At 40.4% G+C, this 19363-nt stretch overlaps 1 protein-coding gene across 1 annotated transcript in view; it reads left to right on the top strand.

The window, feature by feature from the left end:
• Positions 1-19363, top strand: part of fndc3ba (fibronectin type III domain containing 3Ba) — a 97354-nt gene that overhangs the window by 18970 nt on the left and 59021 nt on the right. Inside the window, exons 2-3 of the mRNA XM_062439737.1 lie at positions 5268-5413; positions 9233-9308. Of these exons, the coding sequence (XP_062295721.1) occupies positions 5297-5413; positions 9233-9308 (193 nt within the window). The 5' untranslated portion in view covers positions 5268-5296. The remainder of the gene's footprint in view (positions 1-5267; positions 5414-9232; positions 9309-19363) is intronic.

Raw genomic sequence — 19363 nt, 5'->3', positions numbered from 1 at the left:
CTGCCCTGAATGACAAATCACCGGACATGACTGACTTTAATCGCCCCCAGTAGGCATTAACAAGCAAAGCAGAGGGTAGGAAATAAGTCTGTCCAATTAGCTAATATTAGCCATATATTAGCCTTACAGTGTTCTATATTGTCAGTTTTATTTTTCTTTAAATCAGGGTAAGGTTTAGAGTTTACAACAAAATGTTCTGTGTTTCGAGCTTAGATTGCAATCAGTTCTCATCGTCCTCGTAGACTTTTCGTTTTTATGAATAAAATGCTGAAAAGTGCAAGTCAGAGTAGTCTGCTGTCTGCACATTGGATCATTTGAATTTTTATGTACGTATTGGTTATATTTCTGCTAAATATGAAAAACTCAAGTGTCCAAAACTGCATGTATGTGTGTGTTTGTATTTATATGGCAGTGTGAATGATGAGAGGGAGAGGTATGAAGGAGTCAACTGGAAGTAAGTCAGACAGTCTGTTAGGTGGTTGTGAATATCCATTATGCTTCATCACGATGGACAAACAGGAGTCATTGGGCGTGTGTGTGTATGTGAATGACTGTATGAGTAATGGCTGTCGTGTTATGAGGTCAATGCTGCAGCGGAATATCTAGGGCTTCTGTGTGTGTGAACGTTACATCTTGGTGTGTGTTTTTTGCTCTATGCATCTTTTATGTTTGGGAGGCAGTTTCCATGCTTACACAGGGCTTCCTGTCTAATGACACAGACATGTGTGCATGCCTGCACGTGCACACACACACACATTCATACACCCAGACAAGTGGGTGATTGTTTTCTGGATTCAACATGGAATTTCTCAATTTTAACATTTTATCCCTGCTGGGAATCGACACCTTATTCCTCCCACATTCCACTCGGGAACGGAAACCAATCCATGTGTGTAGATGTGCGCGTGTGTGTGCATGTGGATGCGAGTGTGTTGCATGGTGTTGTTTGAAGCTGTCAACAGCAGCATCCATCTTCTAATGATTCCACTGAAGAACAAAGGTTATTATTCATTCATTACATTCAATTTCCAGATATATGCATTAGACCCTGTTGGAAATGTGTACAACACTCCACAGAAAACAGCTGCATAACAAAAAAGTGAATTTACATTTTGCCTGGATTTTACTTCCCTTACCAGGAAATAGTCACAAAATCAGCAAAATCAGATGTCAGTAGACAAATGGTTGCTTTTCCCCCCTTAAAGTTGCTTCTGCACTATGCAATTTCACACATCACTTGCTTCAAATTGCAGTGAAAGGTTAGGCAGTTAAATTTAGAGGTTGTCAGGGCCAAGAAATTATATAACAAGACATCAGTAAGCTGAACACAACACATTTGTGTTCCTCCACTAGGGTGTTGTATTATTGCTTTAAAGGAATACTGACTTTTTTTTGGTTATGCTATAGCCAAGAGAGGTTAGTCTAGTTTAATTCAAAGATTAACGATAGCATGGATGTGACAGAAAATAAAAAAAATATTCCCTAACATAAATTCCTGTTAAACAGCAACTTTGTGTTTTCATCCTTTGTTTTATTTTTGTATGAATTCAAAAAAAGAAAAAAAAATTATGTAGCATGTTAAGTGAACTTTAAAGGTGCTTTATGTTTGAACAGAGCTAGGCCAGCTTTATGCTAAGGTAAGCTGTCCATCCCCTGGCTCCAGATATGATGTTGATCTTGTCATCTAAATCATGGCATGATGCCTAAGAAGCAAATTTCTGTCCGACAATTCTTTTTAAATGGGATTTAATTATAGAATGAGAATCAGAATCCTTACTTCCTTTAAGAAGATAAGACTTCCTTCCCATAACCAAGGAAACTATAAAAGAATAAAGGGTTATTGTGTCACTGTGTAGCACATGAACGCATATTGGTGCAACACTTTAAATCTCTCAGCGCAGTTAGCATCATGGGCAGATCACTCCTTAATCTCTACCCTCTCAGTTTCATAGGCTATCAATCTGGTTGATGGATGCACCACTATGTTGGTGTGTTTAGCTAATGGTTCATGTGTTTTCTAGGTGCATTTCATTTGATATGTATGCTAATTCCATCCATTTATTTACATATAAGTTACATTTATACTATGCTTGATTTAAAATGGACTGCATCTATTATAGGCTTCATTAGCACTAGCACCAAAATCTGGCACCAAGAAGAGTATTAAAATGATGGTATTATGACATAATGACCCTTCCTTCTTTTATAGTTTCCTTGTCCATACCTTACCCAACATCCGAATTCAATGAACATCATTACTTTTTTGCCTTACAGTTGAATCTCATTTCTTCTTAAGATTCAGACTCATGTGAATTCAAGGATATTTTATCACAAATTTCCTCAGAAGATGAGGGGAGGGGTTATTTTAAGAACGCAGTGTTATTGGAAGAGATATCTTGGTCTGTTCCCCTTGTTCATTTTCTATTTATCATGAAAGCCGATCCTTCATTTACTTATTCCCTCCTCTGTTCCTCCCTCCTTGCTCCTCTGTCTCGCCTCTTCTCTTTTTCCTGGCAGTGCTGAGAGTGGTGTTACCATCTGTCTGTGATGTGTCCGGGAGACGCAGTTCATGTGTGTGTGCTCAAGTCAGGATGGCCAGGCAGAGCTGGAAACGGGGCTAAGTTGGAGAAAGGGGCAGAGTTTTGAGAAACAAAATTCATAATTGAAAGGATAGATAGAGTGAAAAAAGGCAAAAAGATGTGGACAGGGTGGCGTGATTGTGTGTGTTTATGTTGCAACAGTATGAGCCACAGCTGTGCAATCTACTAACCCTTTCAAAGACCTTGTCAGTGCGAGAAGACGACCAGCTGAAAGAAAAGACACACAATGACGCACAGCTGTTTTCAGAGGAACGCTGTGTGTGTGTGTGTGTGTGTGTGTGTGTGTGTGTGTGTGTGTGTGTGTGTGTGTGTGTGTGTGTGTGTGTGTGTGTGTGTGTGTGTGTGTGTGTGTGTGTGTGTGTGTGTGTGTGTGTGTGTGTGTGTGTGTGTGTGTGTGTGTGAGAGACATATCATATTTCATTTATTTACTTGCATGAAATGGATAATGTAATCTTTATGGATAATGTATGTGTGTGTTGTGCGTATGCTAATAGCAGCTTATAGGCATTCATCATTGGCTCCTAAGCAGTGATTTCACTTATCAGCATTGAATTGAAACACCTATAGCATTTAGTAATCTACCTCTTGCTATGAATCTGTGTGTGTTTGTATATGTGTGCATATGAACTGTACATGCGCTAGGTTAGTTCTTGCAGAACAGTTTGTCTCTTGGGGGGAACACACACACACACACACACACACACACACACACACACACACACACACACACACACACACACACACACACACACACACACACACACACACACACACACACAGTAGAACCCCAGCCAGTGTATGTATTGCTTCTGACATATGGGAGCCTCAGTGGTTGACTGTGTGTGTGTATGTAAGCATATACATTTTCACCGTTAAAGTTCGGGTGAGCAGCTTAGTTAAAACCCTGATGAGGACCATGTGCAGAGGCGACACATGCTGTTTTAGTTTTTTAATGTATTTTCTTGCCCTAATTATTATACGTTTTGGTTCTACTTCCATTAATATGCAAGCAAATAAACCTGATGTAGTTCTCTGTGTCACTTTCTAAAGAGCAAACACAAGACCTCAAAAGGCTTCCTATTCTTGCTGTGTGATTGTGTGATTTTATGGAGTACTATTCTGTTGTGTGCTGTATTTATTAAGCCAACAGCAGGTGCAGTTATCCCCATTCACGTGTCAAACTAAGGAACATTCATCCAATATTTCTTTTTTTATTAATCCTGCAAACAGGATATTCACTATAATCCCTCCTGTATTTTAAGATTATTGTTGATGATGAAGCTTTGAATTAGCCTCTCACTCTGTTCTCCTCTGCCTCTTTAATCTTTTCCCTTTTTTTTGTTAACATGATATGACTTGCATTTTACTGAAGCTGATTTTCATTTACAAAGTCGGTAAAAGGTGTTATTGTCATGAGAGAGAAAAGGCAAAATATTTGCAAAGGTCTGAAGATAATCGGTTAAAAACACAGGAATAATGTAATGTCTGTGTCTTTGCATCTGTCTATTTGTCCTCTTCCTGTGCAGAAGTGTATCTTTTCTTACCTTTCTTACAAAGGTAAGATAAACCTTTGTTTGCTGGACCAATCATTTATCTCGCCATCTCTCTCTTGTTTCTTCTCATGCTTGTGTGCACCTTTGTTAAAATAAACCCTTCTTCTCTCTCTCTCTGGCTTATTCTAGTATGGTTTATTCCAGTGTACGGCTCTGTTATATTTCATGTACACCTATGTTGTTGGGAAATATATGTCGTCTAAATCATGATTAAAACAACATGACTGCAGTAAACCCAATGGAAATAGTAAAATTTAATAAAAGCGCCTCACCAATTTTAAAAAGGTTTTCACGCTCACTTGAAGTGGAAAATTGGTTCGTCGATGAGGAAATTGCACGATAAACAGTGGAAACTAGGGCTGAATGATATGCAAGAAAAAGAAATCATATTGCGATAATTTTTGACAGATATTGGCATTGCGATATTAATCACCATTTTAGTGGAAACGGTAATTTTTGCATTTCATTTTCACAGAAATCATTTTAAAAATGATGATGTGATTTTCGCTGGGATCTGTTACCAAACAAGAATGTTCCCATATGTCTGGAAAATATGATTTCTAGGCTGTAACACAATTTTTTTTTTTTTCATGAAACTGGGTGATGTTAAAAATCTGTCACATTTTAGCAAATGTTGTTACCTTTGTCCTTTATACATAAAAGGCCAGGTTTACCTTCACCATTGGGTAAATAGGTTGAAATAGGACAGTCAACAGCAGCTGACAGTGAAGATCAACAGAATGTTACGCTTTCCCTCCTTGCTGGTGTTTTTTTTCTTTTAAATATTTAGGAATCCTGTTGGATTGCTTCAAACCAGTAGGGGAAAATACACCTGTGTGTGCGTCATAGGCTACTTTCAGGGACAAATAACTTAAGATCAGTTATTTGAGAACAGCGTTTTGGGGACAAAGGTTATGTCCCTAATTGGAAGAAAGCAGATTTTTGGGTCAGCAGTAAAGGTTAGGCTTAGGCAAGTAGTGGTTATGGTTAGGAAATTAATGTAAGTCAATGTAAAATCCCCAAAATGACTGAAGACTCTGTGTTTGTGTGTACTTGTGTGTAACAATACTCATGTCCCTTGTTTCTCATTCATTCTCTCTCTGTATTTTTCCAGGTAGGGCAGTTCAGTGAATTTCTCCATGAATGTACGTCACAATGATGATGACAGACCAGATTCCACTGGACTTGGCTCCGCCCCCCCTCCTGAACGGAGAGGTCCCGCTCATGCCTCACATGGTTAACGGTGACGCAGCGCAGCAGGTAAACACTCAAAAACACAAACCAAGACACACACAGTTGTACATGTCTTTTGTATTCAATTAAACTTTCAGAATGACCACGCAAATACAGTCACCTCTATTGCATCATGTTTCAACATTCCTATGGTACCTCTCACAAACACACACATACATAATCTAACCAGAGACACGCAAACATACCCATCAGTCATCCAGCCACTTCTCTTTGTTGTCATGTGTTACCCAGTTCATGGGTTCTTGCCACATGTAATGGACAACTGCCAAGTTGCTACAGTAAAGCATTGTCATTTACCAGGGAAAAGGATACACACAGATTCATACACATGCATCATTCAGTGCTGGGGACTTTTTTTTAAAGCAGTGAGTAACCGGCTGACTGGCTCCATTGATGGATCCCAGGCCTTAGCTTGAATTACTTTGGAGAAGGATGCAACAGCTCCTCTATAAGTGACGTACTGATCTTATCAGATGCTGAAGGGCCAACTGGATCGCCTTCAAAGTGCAAAACCCCACCCGAGCTCAGCATATGCAAAAGGAAGCGATCAACATAGTTAAAAGCATCACAGTTAATTGACCTGAGTCTAATCCCAGTGTCACAGATACATTTTTAACACTGTGTGCTTTTGGTAGATTGGGGATGATGATGTTTATGTATGGTCCCCTGCCCATGCCCTCACAGCCCAGAGGAAGCGTGGTGGGAGTGTTTTGGCTGCAACACATAACAGTTAGGAAGGGTTTTGGCTGTAACACACAGCAGTTATGGAGCTCTTTTTATTGTAACACCCTGCAGTTTAAACTCGGTTCCCAGTGTGGAATCAGCGATCTAGACCGATGATTATATAGATTTGACTCTGCGTATGTGTGTTCATGTTTGTGTGTATTTGTTTGTTTCTTGGTCTGTTTTACAGTGTGTGTGAATGTGTCTGTGTGTGTGTGTATGTGTGTGTGTGTGTGTCTGCTTTCTTTTACCCTTTCAGTGTCTGTGTTGAGTCTGTGTACATACTTCTGTGTTTGTGTTTGTCTGCTTGCTTGTCTATCAGCTTTCCTGTCTATGTGTCTCTACCTGCCTACACCTGTTTATGTGTGTTTATCTGTGTGTCTGTGTTCCTTTGGTGCATGCAAGCAAAAAGATTAGATACAATATGTGATTCTAGGGGTGCAACCATATCTGACAATGATATTTTGTAGGGATGCACCGAAAATTCGGCCACCGAAAATATTCGGCCGAAAATGGCCCAAAAGCGCATTTTCGGTTTTCGGCCGAAATACTTTTATCACCGAAACAACACGGCTGAAACAGCTAACTAAAGAGATCAGCTCCTCTGATGCATCTGTAGCAGACGTTATTCCTTTAATTGCAGCACTAAAGTGTAGTACACTCTCTGTCAGCACACGTTTCACCGAGATCTATTCGGATCCTCTGCACTTCATCGCGACTGTACTTGATCCGCGTTATAAAGATTATTACCTGGATGTGGGATTAAAGCAGCGCGCACGAGAAATGATCCGGGTCGCGATGGATGCAGAGGACCCGCTTAGAGACGGAGAAGCGCACAGCACAGTAGAAGGTGTGTGTGTTTGTGTGACTATAAATGCAGCGCGTGTGAGAGTAAAGCGTGCTTATAGCTCTGTGTTGCTGCTTATTAGACCGACACCGATCGCAACCCCCCCCCACGGACCGATACCGATCGCAACCCTCCACCAAGTGTAACACTAAGTGTTATTTTTAACTTAATTTTATATTGTGCAATGTCATTGCTAAATAAATATTTTCATACTTTTGTAATTGATTTATTCTTTGAATTGCAATGCCTTGATTTTAGTGAGGTTAGTACACAGTCATAGCCATAAATGCAATGGTACTAATAATTGGCATAATAATTTCTTTCGGTGTTTCGGTTTTCGGCCTTGGTTTCCTCATTTTCGGTTTTCGGTTTCGGCCAAGAATTTTCATTTCGGTGCATCCCTAATATTTTGTGTTAAATAAATGGTATAACAGAGCTAATAGACGGCTCAAAATTTGATATGCCAGTGTCGCACCTTGCCAGATGACATTGTGTTGTGTTCCAGCAAAAGTTGATACAGGTTTGATTCTTGTCAGATGATTTAGTTGGGACCCTGCTGTGTCAATGCAGTGGTTCCATTCAAATAAATTAGTGGCCTCCTTTTTTTATGCAGCTGTGTTGTCTGTCTGAAGCAGGTGATGACTGCTAAAAACTGAAATATGAAATAAACAGTTACATTAAATTGTTTTTAAAAATTCTAAATGTCCCTGTAGACAAATGGAGTGAACATAATGCCAAATACTGTTGAGCAATGTCATATTGTGAAATAGAACCCCAGAGGTTCAGTTCAAAAGTTGACTCTCTGGAAACTATGCCTCCCAAAATGTATTCATTGTTTTTGTTTACGCTCCGTCCATTAAATGTCAGAGAGCAAAATTAAACTACATTAACTTTGTGAACTGTTACAATCGTCAAAGACTTTCTGAAAATATTGACATTTTGAGTTTTTGAAATGAAAAAGATGTCCTTTGTCCTCTGCTAGATTAAAATCTGTTTTCCAGAAGATGCTTGAACAACTGTTTGTAGTCTGGCCAACTAAGATGTTGATCCTGCCAAAATCAGACTTATGCACTTTATTTGACTTGACAAAACATTTTTGTTCATACATGAGTGAGGACATTCTCATCTATGAATTGTTTTATGCTTAAATTCATTTTTATGTATCTTATATAACCTACATTTAAAAACACTTTTTGCAGATTTTTTGGGTAAGATGGTACCATATGCCATGGTTTATTTTAATGTAATTAAAGCTTCAGTGATCATGTCATCAAAGGTAACAAATATGCTATTACTATTTTAATACTGTGATCTGGTCTTGTATAGATTAATGCATAACACATACATACACGCACACATTTCACACACCCACCACATGGTCTGATATGGGGGTTTTCTCAGTCCTTGGGAAACATGGGTCACCCTGTACTATGCTGGGGTTCCCATAGCAACTGCAGCCGCTGCAGTAGACAGGAAGTGTGTGAGTGTGTGTGTGTGTGTGTGTGTGTGTGTGAGTGTCTGAGGCAGAGGAGCGGGTTAGTGCTGAGATGGGAGAGCATGCAGACACTACAGGAGGAAAGCAGGATATGAGGATTTTACGACGGCACACCTGTAGAGCATAGACAGGGCTGTGCTTGTGTCTGCATGCATGTGTGTGTGAATTCATGCGTATGTGTGCAATGGAGGGTCACCTGTTTCATGTCTACAGCCACGTGTACACTCTCAACAATCTGTATGCGGAGAATATGACGGTAAGGAGCACACACACTCTCTTCAGACACATTCAGTTGAAACACTGCAATTAAAACATTCTGATATGTTTTGGCTTGATGTGTATGTGCTCACCTGTCTTCTTATTTCTTTGTGATACGTGAATCACTCCAGTGTATTGATGTGTGCATATTGTGCTGGTTTCAGTGGTTTTCTGCCAGTCATTGTGGTGAAAACAGAAAGGCTTTTCTCTAATCAGGGTGTGTGAGACAGCAGCAAGGTCTCACCAATAGCTGAACACCTCATTTATATGTGTGAACTCTCTGTGTCCGCCCTACTCTGGGATCCGATGGTTATTGTGTGTTATGTCACCTCTGTCTATTAGCTGCCCAGTAGGTTTGTCTTGTTCTGTGATTGTTGGAAGATGGATGTATGATTATGGCGTTATATGTGACTTTTTTCCCCATCAATGCCATCTGATCTTCGTCAGTCAATCTGATCTGTGCTTGCTAATATATGATTGTTTTGTATTTGTGTATGCACAGGTGATCCTGGTGCAGGTGAACCCGGGGGAGACGTTTACCATCCGGGCAGAGGACGGCTCACTGCAATGCATCCAGGGTCAGTCCCTTCATATATTATTATATTATTATACTATTATATTAATATTGCCTGGTGTACTCTGATGTGAGCCAATGTATTTCCGGAGTATCCCATCATGTTGATTAAATGCTGGCTTTCATGGTTACATGACATGGACTGATAATGCAATCACATAATGAAAAGACAAGAACCTATTTCACTTTTAATATGAATAAAGTTTGTCCAAAAATGTTTGAAATTTGACAAGTAAATGACAAACATATTAACCACAGTCATCTTCCTGAATACATCTATTGGCAGAGGGTCTGCCTCTTTAAAGTCATAACATGCTGGTGTGGTGATGCAAGTGACAGAAAATATCTTTGGAAGTGTATTTCCAAGTTTGCACAATGGTGCATGTGTGCTATTGCTGGAAGACTGCAAAATAAATAGTAACATAGTATTTGGGTGCAAGCCAGACAAATGTTCCGCTTTTTGTTAAAAGCAAGAAACTACCAATTATCCTTTTAATAACATCCATTATCATTACTGTTTTTCTGTTTTTTCCAACAAGATAGCCTGGGAATGCAAACCTCAGCAACTGTCTCTCAAATCATGATTTCGAAGCTTTCCACCAAAAAAACAAATATACAAAATTGTCAGTGCATTCTTTCAGCCCCATTATCACACAACAGTAATGTAACATTTTAACATCAGACATTATGGTAACTGTGATTAATTATTCAATTAATTATTAATTATTAATCTTTTCTGATTCACGTATTTATACTTAGATTTGCATGTGCCGTATAAACATTTACTTTACTTGCATAAACCTTGTGTGAGAAAGTTCCGGGATGTTATTAAAAGTGAAATGGTGTGGTCCGACCTTCAACTTTTAGTTATGCCGTGCAATTCCCATCCTCCCGCGCAGATTGATGGGCAGACAAAACTCCTCCAGGAAGAGACAGTGATAAGGGATGCACAAAGAGCCAACTGTTGTACAGTGGTCACAGAGTGTTCTTTAACATTCAGTGATGGGCGTAGCTATAAAATCTGAATGTTTGACTTCGCTGCCTTACTCAGACACTGATTCCTATATGCATATATAGGAATCAGAATCAAAATAGCAAAAAAAACCAAACTACAGTTTTGAAAATTGTCAGAATGTAATGTTGACGCTTGATTTACATTGGTGTAACACGTGCTAAAACTCCAGAATAGTTCTTTATTGTAGTCTTTTAATGCAGCAGTAAGGGTGAGGAAAAGGAAGTGGAAGGGAAATGCTTGCATCTAAGCGTGTTATCTCCAAATTAAAAAACCCTAGTTGAAAGCACAGTCCACTCAGTGACAGATTGGGACAGAGCGGGCAGCCATGCTCTCACCCTCTGGCCGCATCTGATATCAGTACATGAAAAGACTGGAAATGTATGCCACTTAGAGGCTCTCAAAGACGGAAGGAGATGGCAGCAACACGGGAATTCCCCCAACTCTTGTGGAATAGCGTCTCACTTTGATGATGTCAGCAGAGTAAGCTGTTACTCAGAAACTTTGAAAGGGCGTCTTTGTTTTTCTCTCAGCCACTCTCTCTCACTCTGTCTGTCCCTCTCTCTTCCTCTGTCACTCTTTCTTTGCCTGTGTGAAGGTTTTCTTTGAGAGAGTGCAGTTTTGGCCCAGACACTGATCCCTCCCCCCACTGGAAAAAACCCCACCACCACCCCGTATTCTATGTTTTAACTAATTACAGCCCGCCTCTTTTTCTCCGCCCGCCGTGTAATTCAATTTTTCCCTGAAATCAGACGGCTCACCCTGGGCAGACCTCTGAGGCACAGATAATGCCAGATAGATATAGTACACGATAGGATGATGCAAATGTGCAGATACAGTTGACGGAGAAATTTCTAGATATGGATGAGTGACTGGCTGATTAGATGAATGGAAAGATGGATAAAGGACAGATGAAAGGATGGTTTAATGTGTATAGTGAAAAGATGAATGAGTAACCAGACACTGATTTGCAAAAACACACAGTACTGATGTAGTTGGGGTCTAATGGTTGTGTGTTTGTTTGTGTGGGCGCACTTGTGCACTTGCATGCAAAATTTAGCATCAAAGGCATAGTTTGTAACTGCGTGTGCTGTTTTTGGTGCCTTTACTGCAGTCAACGACAATTAATTGGATGGGGGGCTAGGGGTTTGGGGTCATGTTTGAGTGCACATATTAATGTCGAGGGCCACACGCACACACACACATACAAACTCTTGCTCTTTCTTTCTCTGTCTGTTTCTGGAGGAGGTCACTGGGTTTAATGAGAGGTGGAGTGTGGCAGTTTTTTTTTGAAGGCGAACTGAGTCGCTCTTTAGACAGAGACTTGGTGTGATTACTGAGACCTCAGAGATGCGTGTTTGCGCATGCTTGTGTATATGTGTGCCTGTGTGTGTGTTTGCACTCTGGCGTACTTATGTGCAAGTGTGTGTGACAGAGAGCGAGATTACAGAGACCTCAGGGCACAACCATGAACCAGCTTTTATATAAAGTAACCTCTGTTTAGCTGGTGCACTGCGGTGCATGCATGCAAACATGCACACACGTGCACACTCAGACACAGATGCTCCGCCAAGGCAGAACCAGCCGAGAGACGTCGACACAGCAGCCAAAAGAGATTCTTTCATATGAACCTTCAGCCTCCCTTCTGCTCTTCTCTTTCTCCCTCTTTTCCTCCCACTTGTGCTTTCGTCCTACTGTCTCCCTCTTCTTTCCTTTTTTCCTCTCCTCCTCATCTGCCTGTTTGTATCTTTAAAGCAAAACTTGAGCAGAAGAGAAGCTATTGTATTTGTTGGATTAATGTTAAATGCTGCTCATTAACCACGCCACCGCTAAATGCTATTGGCTGAATTATGCTCTTTTGTCTGGACTAAAACTTGAACATGAATTTTATCAAGCTCAACAAATTCCATAACCTCAGGGCCCATAAAATGCGTTCAGTTCTATGCTGTGCACATTCAAATAATTCTTGTTTGCTCTTGAATATAAAACATTTTGGGAGTAATTTCAGTTTGTTGCTACTTCTGTCAGTTATGTCAGTGATGTGCTTTATCTGCTCTTTCTTAATTGCTGCTTTCTTCCTCTGTTTGTCTCTGTGTTTGCATCTATGTCTCTCTGTGTGTTTCTGTGTGCCACTTCCATTGAAGTGAATCAATGTATCTAAAATCTTTGCCTGTATCTGTCTGTTAATTAGCGTGTGTGTGTGTGTGTGCATGCGTGTGTCCATCCGTGCTTGCATGTGTTTGTCTGCATGTCTCCATCCACTGTTTAAACAGACTGACCCCTCAGTGCTCCGGGGGTCAGCTTCAACTGACCCCCCCACCACCCCCACTGCCACTCACCCACTCCCACCGTCTCATTGTGCCGCTCTCATGTATACACTCTTCTCCCTCCTTTCCCCTCCCCCACTCCCTTTCTCTCTCCCTCCCCCACTAAGACCATTCCCCTGAGCTTTCCCACACTCACATCAAAGGACAAGACTCTAGAGGGTGTGTTAGAGCACCCTGCTCTGGAATGTGAGTGTGTTAATATGTGTGTGTGTGTGCACGTATTTGTGTGTGTGTGTGTGTGTGTGTGTGTGTGTTTTTACAAGGCTGTGTTGGTTTACTGTGTTGTTTGCTCTTTGTTGGACTTTTATGAGGAATGATGAGGCCAGGGGGTGAAGAGCAAGAAGCTGTGCCCAGCAAGGGACGATGTGACATCATGAGGCCTGGGTGGCAGCAGCTACACCTCTCCTGCAGTGTACATCCTTTCCGGGCTTGGCTGAGTTTAAGCATAGTCAACAGCTGATTGGTTTGGTTGTTAAAAGATAATGCATCCTATGTGGACTTCCCGGAGGTCCTCAGTTCATTGGCCACAACGTATGTTCTCAGCTAGTCTTATCTCATGGCATTAAGACCTTTACCTGTAGATAATGTTGGCCGTTACTCACATACTCGCTGCATTTATGATAATCACATCTTGTTTGACATATGTGTCTGCTAGAATCAAGTGTTTTCACTGCCATTCAAGACACACGACTACAAAGTAAGTCCAGTTGTCTTTTATGTATTACGACCAGTTGTTTTAAAGTCTCCCTTGTGTCCAAATGTCTTTTCCCTCTTGTTCCTTCACATGGATTGAACTTGAATGCAGAGTTAGACATTCAACGTCTGTTTTCACATTCATCTCCTGAAGGGGGAAAGTTTCTCTGCGACCACCTTAAATCTCAGTTTAAGATGAGTGACTTGGAAACAGTGAATGATATTTGCATTTGCATCGATTCTGGATATTTCAGTGAGGGAGAACTGGTCGATTATTGACCTGTTTTAGTGGAAAAACCAAATCAGACATAAGTGATTTTTCTAAGCATATTGTTTTTATATGACCAAGATTCTTGCTTTATATTTGAAGCTGGCTGTAGTGCAGAATGGTTACATAGTTGACCTGGGTAATATGTAGAATGTATAATGTACACTACGGTTGTCATAACCTTGTGTTCTTATTATTCGTGTGTTTATTTCTCCTTATTAATATACGTGCGTGCATGCGTGCGTGCGTGTGTTCGTGCACAAGCATTCCTGTAGAGATTATAGGGAAATTTAATTGGCTGCAGATGTGTAATATCAAACCAAACAAATAACTCTCTTATCAAATCAAAATTCAAATTAAACAGACAAAATAGTTTATTAAGGCTATTTTTTTAAATAGATAATTAGCCTAATTACAAATTTAAAAAAATTCAATTATTGAATTTAATTGATTACCGAAGGGTGTTTGAACTCTCTGCTTTTCCTGTGCAGTCTCGTCTCTGTCTATGAATGTAGAGCGCATGAATGGAAAAGTCTGTACAGCTGCATTACTGCAGTGACATAATGCGAAATGGTCAGCTGCAGTACAAGTTGCCCAGGCCATTTTTCTGACAAACAACGGTTATGGTGGACACTGTCAGTGTAACCTCTGTGATGTGGTCTCTGCACCAGCTGTGTGCACATGCTTCTTTGCGTGTATGTGTCATCTGGACAGAGCAGAGTGTGAATCATGTCAAGGTCTGTGTTGCATTTAACCAGCAGATGTGAGCTGTTTGTTTGCCCTCCCTCTTTGTGTCTCCCTCATTGGTTACTCTCTGTCCCTCTGTGGGTTCATCCTGATTCTGATTCATATCTCTTGCTCCTCAAATAAATAAATCCAGTCCACTATCATTAAGGATGTGCCAGTTACCTTATTTATGCTTGACTAGGAATTCTTTTATTGGACGACTGAACATGCATTAGTACTTGGATGCTGCAGCCGATCTGATATAGCAGGCATCATTGAAACCACATCACCACAACAATGCAGTTTTGTCAAATTACTGATGTACTGACAGAATAGCAACACCCTTTCAATATAATTCTAGTTTTTTAGATTTAGATTTAATGATTTTAGATTTGTTTTTTGACTGATGATGCTGACTTATGGAATATATGTTTATTTTTCTAGTGTACCACAAACATTGAGTTTTTTTGTTTTTTGTCATTACTAACTGTGTTCTTACAGCAAAAACACATTTTCATTGTCTATTGCCATCATTTCCGTTCTGTGACCATGGTGCTATCAGTCACAGTCAGCCAGAGACATTATAGTTCAAATGTCCTATTTTTTCTAAAATGGACAATAAATTGTTTTTGCACATTATAAAACATCTTAACATCATCATAATCTGTAGTACTAAATAATTAAATTACAAGTGGGAAAAAATGCAAATAATTAATGGGAAATTCTTGTCTGTTAGCTGTATTGTAGTGATTGATCATGTCACTTTAGATAATGCATTACTGGATAGGATGTCTCATTTCACTAGTGTGTGTTTCCAGTTCTTTCTCCCTTGCATGTCTGTCTTGAAATTTTCAATATAGAAAAAAGCTTGACCCATGGAGGAAAGGACAGGAATAGTGAAATTGGGTTGTACCCTGTGTTTTCCTCCCTCCTAGTGTTTTCTACCAGGAGGGGAGCCTCTATCTCTCTATCATTTAGTCTCTGTCTCCATATCTCTATTTTTGTCTCACTCCGTTTGTCTCAGTCCCTCCCTGCCTCTGCTGGGTGGACGATGCTGATGTTCCTCTTGCTGGCTTCACTGCATCACTACAGAAGCATGCTGAGGTTCTCTTTCTCCAGCCTTCTGCCTGAGTGTGCACTTCTACACTCCAAACCTTTTGATGTAAATGGAAATAGCTGGTTGAGAGAAATATGGTGGAAAGTCTCGCAGCCTGTGTTTATACCAAGCCAGATGGCTCTAAACAAGCTGAGGGAGAAGACACAAATACACTTTTCTCAGAAAGGCTTAATTTAGAGCACTCTTTCGGATGGTCCCATTGCTGCTTGTAACCAGAGGTGGTTGTTTTATGACTTTTTTCAAAGATGTGTTGGAATTGAAATCCTACCCGTATTCCATAGTGTGACAATCAATCAGAGCAGCGTTGAAATTGACTGTGCAACTGGAAGACAATGTCCGATGTCTGTATTCCAGTTGACCTGTCAGCTGAATTATTTACAGTGTATTGAAACTGACCATGCAAAATATTTTAGCTTAGATGTGTTATAGTCCTTTTTTGGTAAAATCGATTAATATTCTTCAGCCCTAAATGTGTTGAAAAGTTAATGCAAAATATATCTGTATGTATATCATTCTGATTGTGGTTGTAAATGGCAGTTGCTTTTAGCCCCGGGCATAATGAATCCCATGACCAATTTAATATGCATTGCATATTAATGTGATGCTTTATTTGTTTGCAGAGTTTGTGTCTGTTTGGCCTTTTCAGACATCTTTATGTTCACCTTTGCATCGCTAATGTTATACTTGAACTGGTCAATCATATCAAAAATATCATACTTGTTGTATAATAGTTTGAAGATTTTATCTACATCTACAAACCAGCTCCTAACAAGCCAACCTCTACATTAAGGTTGTCTTTCAGACTGGGAAACTATATCCAAAGATTTGGCTGTAGTGAGTGTTAAAAGAAAAAAAATGAATGCCTAAATGAAGATACACACACACATTTTTCTTACCGTCATCATTTCTTTTGTTTATACCATTTAGAAATCCCTTCATAAGTAAGTGATGGGGAACAAAATCCACAGCCCTCTGTCTATGCAAAAAAGTATCTCAAAGTTTACTTGAAGCTAATATATGACTTCAGCAATCCAAATTAGTTAAAACAAATCAATATATTCCAAAGTAACTGTGATTTTATTGCCAAATTCCTTCTTTTTGTTACTTCCATTGCAGCTGAATAGGAAAACACTGTCTAGACACTAAGAGGGACATTTTTCCTGATATTGGCCTGATATTATCTTCAGAAAAACTTTTAACTTATTTTATTTAACTTTTAAAATAAGGACTGTGGATTTTGCCCCCTGTCATTTACATTGTAAGTGCATTGAAGGGGATCTTATAATGGTCAGTATGAATATAGAAATGATTACTGGGAGAAAAACCTACTTTAATGTCCATATAGCCCCCTGACCAGTGTAGTTTTGTTTCTCCCCTCTCTGTTTAAAATTGCTGCAAGTTGATGTCTGCTGAGTCTGTATTTATGGAATATACTTTGTATTGCGCTGGAAAAAAGGGAATAGGATGGAGGGACACATGCAGAGAGTGAGTGCATAATAGAGACATCCTCTGCACGTGTGTAGTGTGTTTGGGTGCACGCATGCGTCTGTATGTGGGTGTATGAAGTTTCAGCTTGACAACGAGGAAAGGAAATATTTGTTTAATTTTAATTTGATTTTATTTGCAGAGGATTTAACTACAAGATTGTATGTCCTCAGGCCAGATGTAAATGTAAATGATTCTGGGGTTGTGTTAAGTTTAAGTGTGTGTGTGTTAATTTTGTGTTATGTCCCACTGGATTTGGGAAACTGGTCACCATGGGAACGGAATCTCACTCCAGGTGGTGTGTAATGGAATGTGGTCCCTCTGGGTTTGTGTATTTGACTGTGGCATACCTGCTGATTTCTTTTTTTTTTTTTTTTTGTATTTTCCACTCAAATGTACTTAGTATGAAACAAAAGGACAGAGAGGATTGGTTTGGTTCATTTGGCACAAGGTAGTTAAGAGCTTGACTTCAGTGTGTGTGTGTGTGTGTGTGTGTGTGTGTGTGTGTGTGTGTGTGTGTGTGTGTGTGTGTGTGTGTGTGTGTGTGTGTGTGTGTGTGTGTGTGTGTGTGTGTGTGTGTGTGTGTGTGTGTGTGTGTGTGTGTGTGTGTGTGTGTGTGTGTGTGTGTGTGTGTGTGTGTGTGTGTGTGTGTGTGTGTGTGTGTGTGTGTGTGTGTGTGTGGTGGAAAGAGAGAGTTGATTGTTGTTGTATGCCCTGCCCAGTACTCACTTATAAACTCAATGCCCTCACACAGTAGGGCATGAAGAGGCAGAAGGAGGAAGGGAGGGAGGAAGAAATGGAGTGGAAATAAAATGATAGAATGAGGGAAGGTAAATAGAGGAAGAGAGACAGAAAGAAAGAAAAAAGAGGGATGGAGTGAGAGAATCAGACACTACATGTCTGGTCGTGTCTGCTGCCATGCATTCCGGGCGAGGCCACTTCCTCTATGCAATGACCCCAGCCACCCCTGTGCTGCTGACTTGGTTTGGTCTGCCAGCTCAGGGGAAGATTGAATTCACTGTTGGGACTGGCCCACTCAGGGGCAACATGGGGGTGGGAGGGGGTTTGGGGGGGTGAAGAGAACAGTGGGCAAAACTCTGGAGAATACTGTGTCTGTCTTCGTATGTAAGACTGTGTGAAAGTGGATGCGTGTGTGAACAGCAGCTGTGTAGAGGAGTGCTTACAGAATTTTCCAGAGAGCGAGCGACAGAGAGAAAAAGAAGGAGAGCTTTTCCAGGGATGAAATTCTTGGCTCCCTTGAAGCTCAGGGTACAGCTGGAGCACTTTTCCCCTCCCTCTGCCCTCATTCCCTCCTCCTCACTCCCTCTCTTTTTTCTGACCTCCTTCACTTCCTCCCTAGCTTCCCTGTCTCTCCTTCTCTCTGCCTGTCATGTTTCTATCTTGTAGTATTTTTTTATTTAGTTTTTTTTACTTCCTTTTTGTACGGCAGCTTCACACCCATGAATTCAGTTTTGGTGATTTGCATGCTGTTCGCTAAATTAAAAGTAACTTCACTGTCACACTTGAAGGCTTTTTAAAAATGTTGACCCCTCTCCACGTGTTGCTCATTGTGCTTTTCAGATTAGATTCAGTTAGATTGGATGAAACTTTATTGACCACATAGGGCTGTAGTAGCAGCGAGTGGCAATGGGATACATCCATGGTTCTCAACCTTTTTGGTGTCAAGGAGCCCCAAATCGACCTGTATTGGATAAGATGTAGTCTCAAGGATCCTCATCTGACAAGATGTAGTTAATCCATAAGTGTCTATACTATAGATTGGCAGATTAACAGTAAAGAGTGGGAAAGCTATGAACAGAATATACATCATCTCATTGGTCTAATGTCAATGAAATAACAGGGAAATTAAAATATTCCCAATTTTTCTGGGAACCCCATGGAACCCCCTCAAGGACCCCTGGGGGTACCTGGACCCCAGGTTGAGAACCACTGGGATACATCTTAGAAGAGTAAGATTTAAAAAGGGGTAAAGGAAATGTTTCTGGATTTTTTTGAGTCCTCCTTCACAGCTGCATAGGTTACACTTGTGATTGTTTACGTCATGGATGTTTGAATTTCACAGGGAAGCCCCCCTTTTTCTTCTGCCCTGATCTGATTGGATAGACCGAAGTGTGTGTCGGTCAAAGGGAGGGCTTAGTCAGTGAGGCTGAGGGATGATCAGAGGGACTGGTACAGAAAAGATGTTGATATTGATCTAACAGAGAATTTTTATTAATTTCTCTCACATATACACTCAGTCACCACCATATCTCCACTTTCTTGCTTGACTGATCATCCTACAACATGAACACACACACACACACACACACATACACACACACACACACACACACACACACACACACACACACACACACACACACACACACACACACACACACACACACACACACACACACACACACACACA

Source organism: Scomber scombrus, chromosome 19, assembly GCF_963691925.1.
Source record: "Scomber scombrus chromosome 19, fScoSco1.1, whole genome shotgun sequence".
In the NCBI taxonomy this organism is placed as follows: Eukaryota; Metazoa; Chordata; class Actinopteri; order Scombriformes; family Scombridae; genus Scomber; species Scomber scombrus.
Note: the sequence above shows the minus strand (reverse complement) of the source record. Positions and strands in the feature narration are given on the sequence as shown.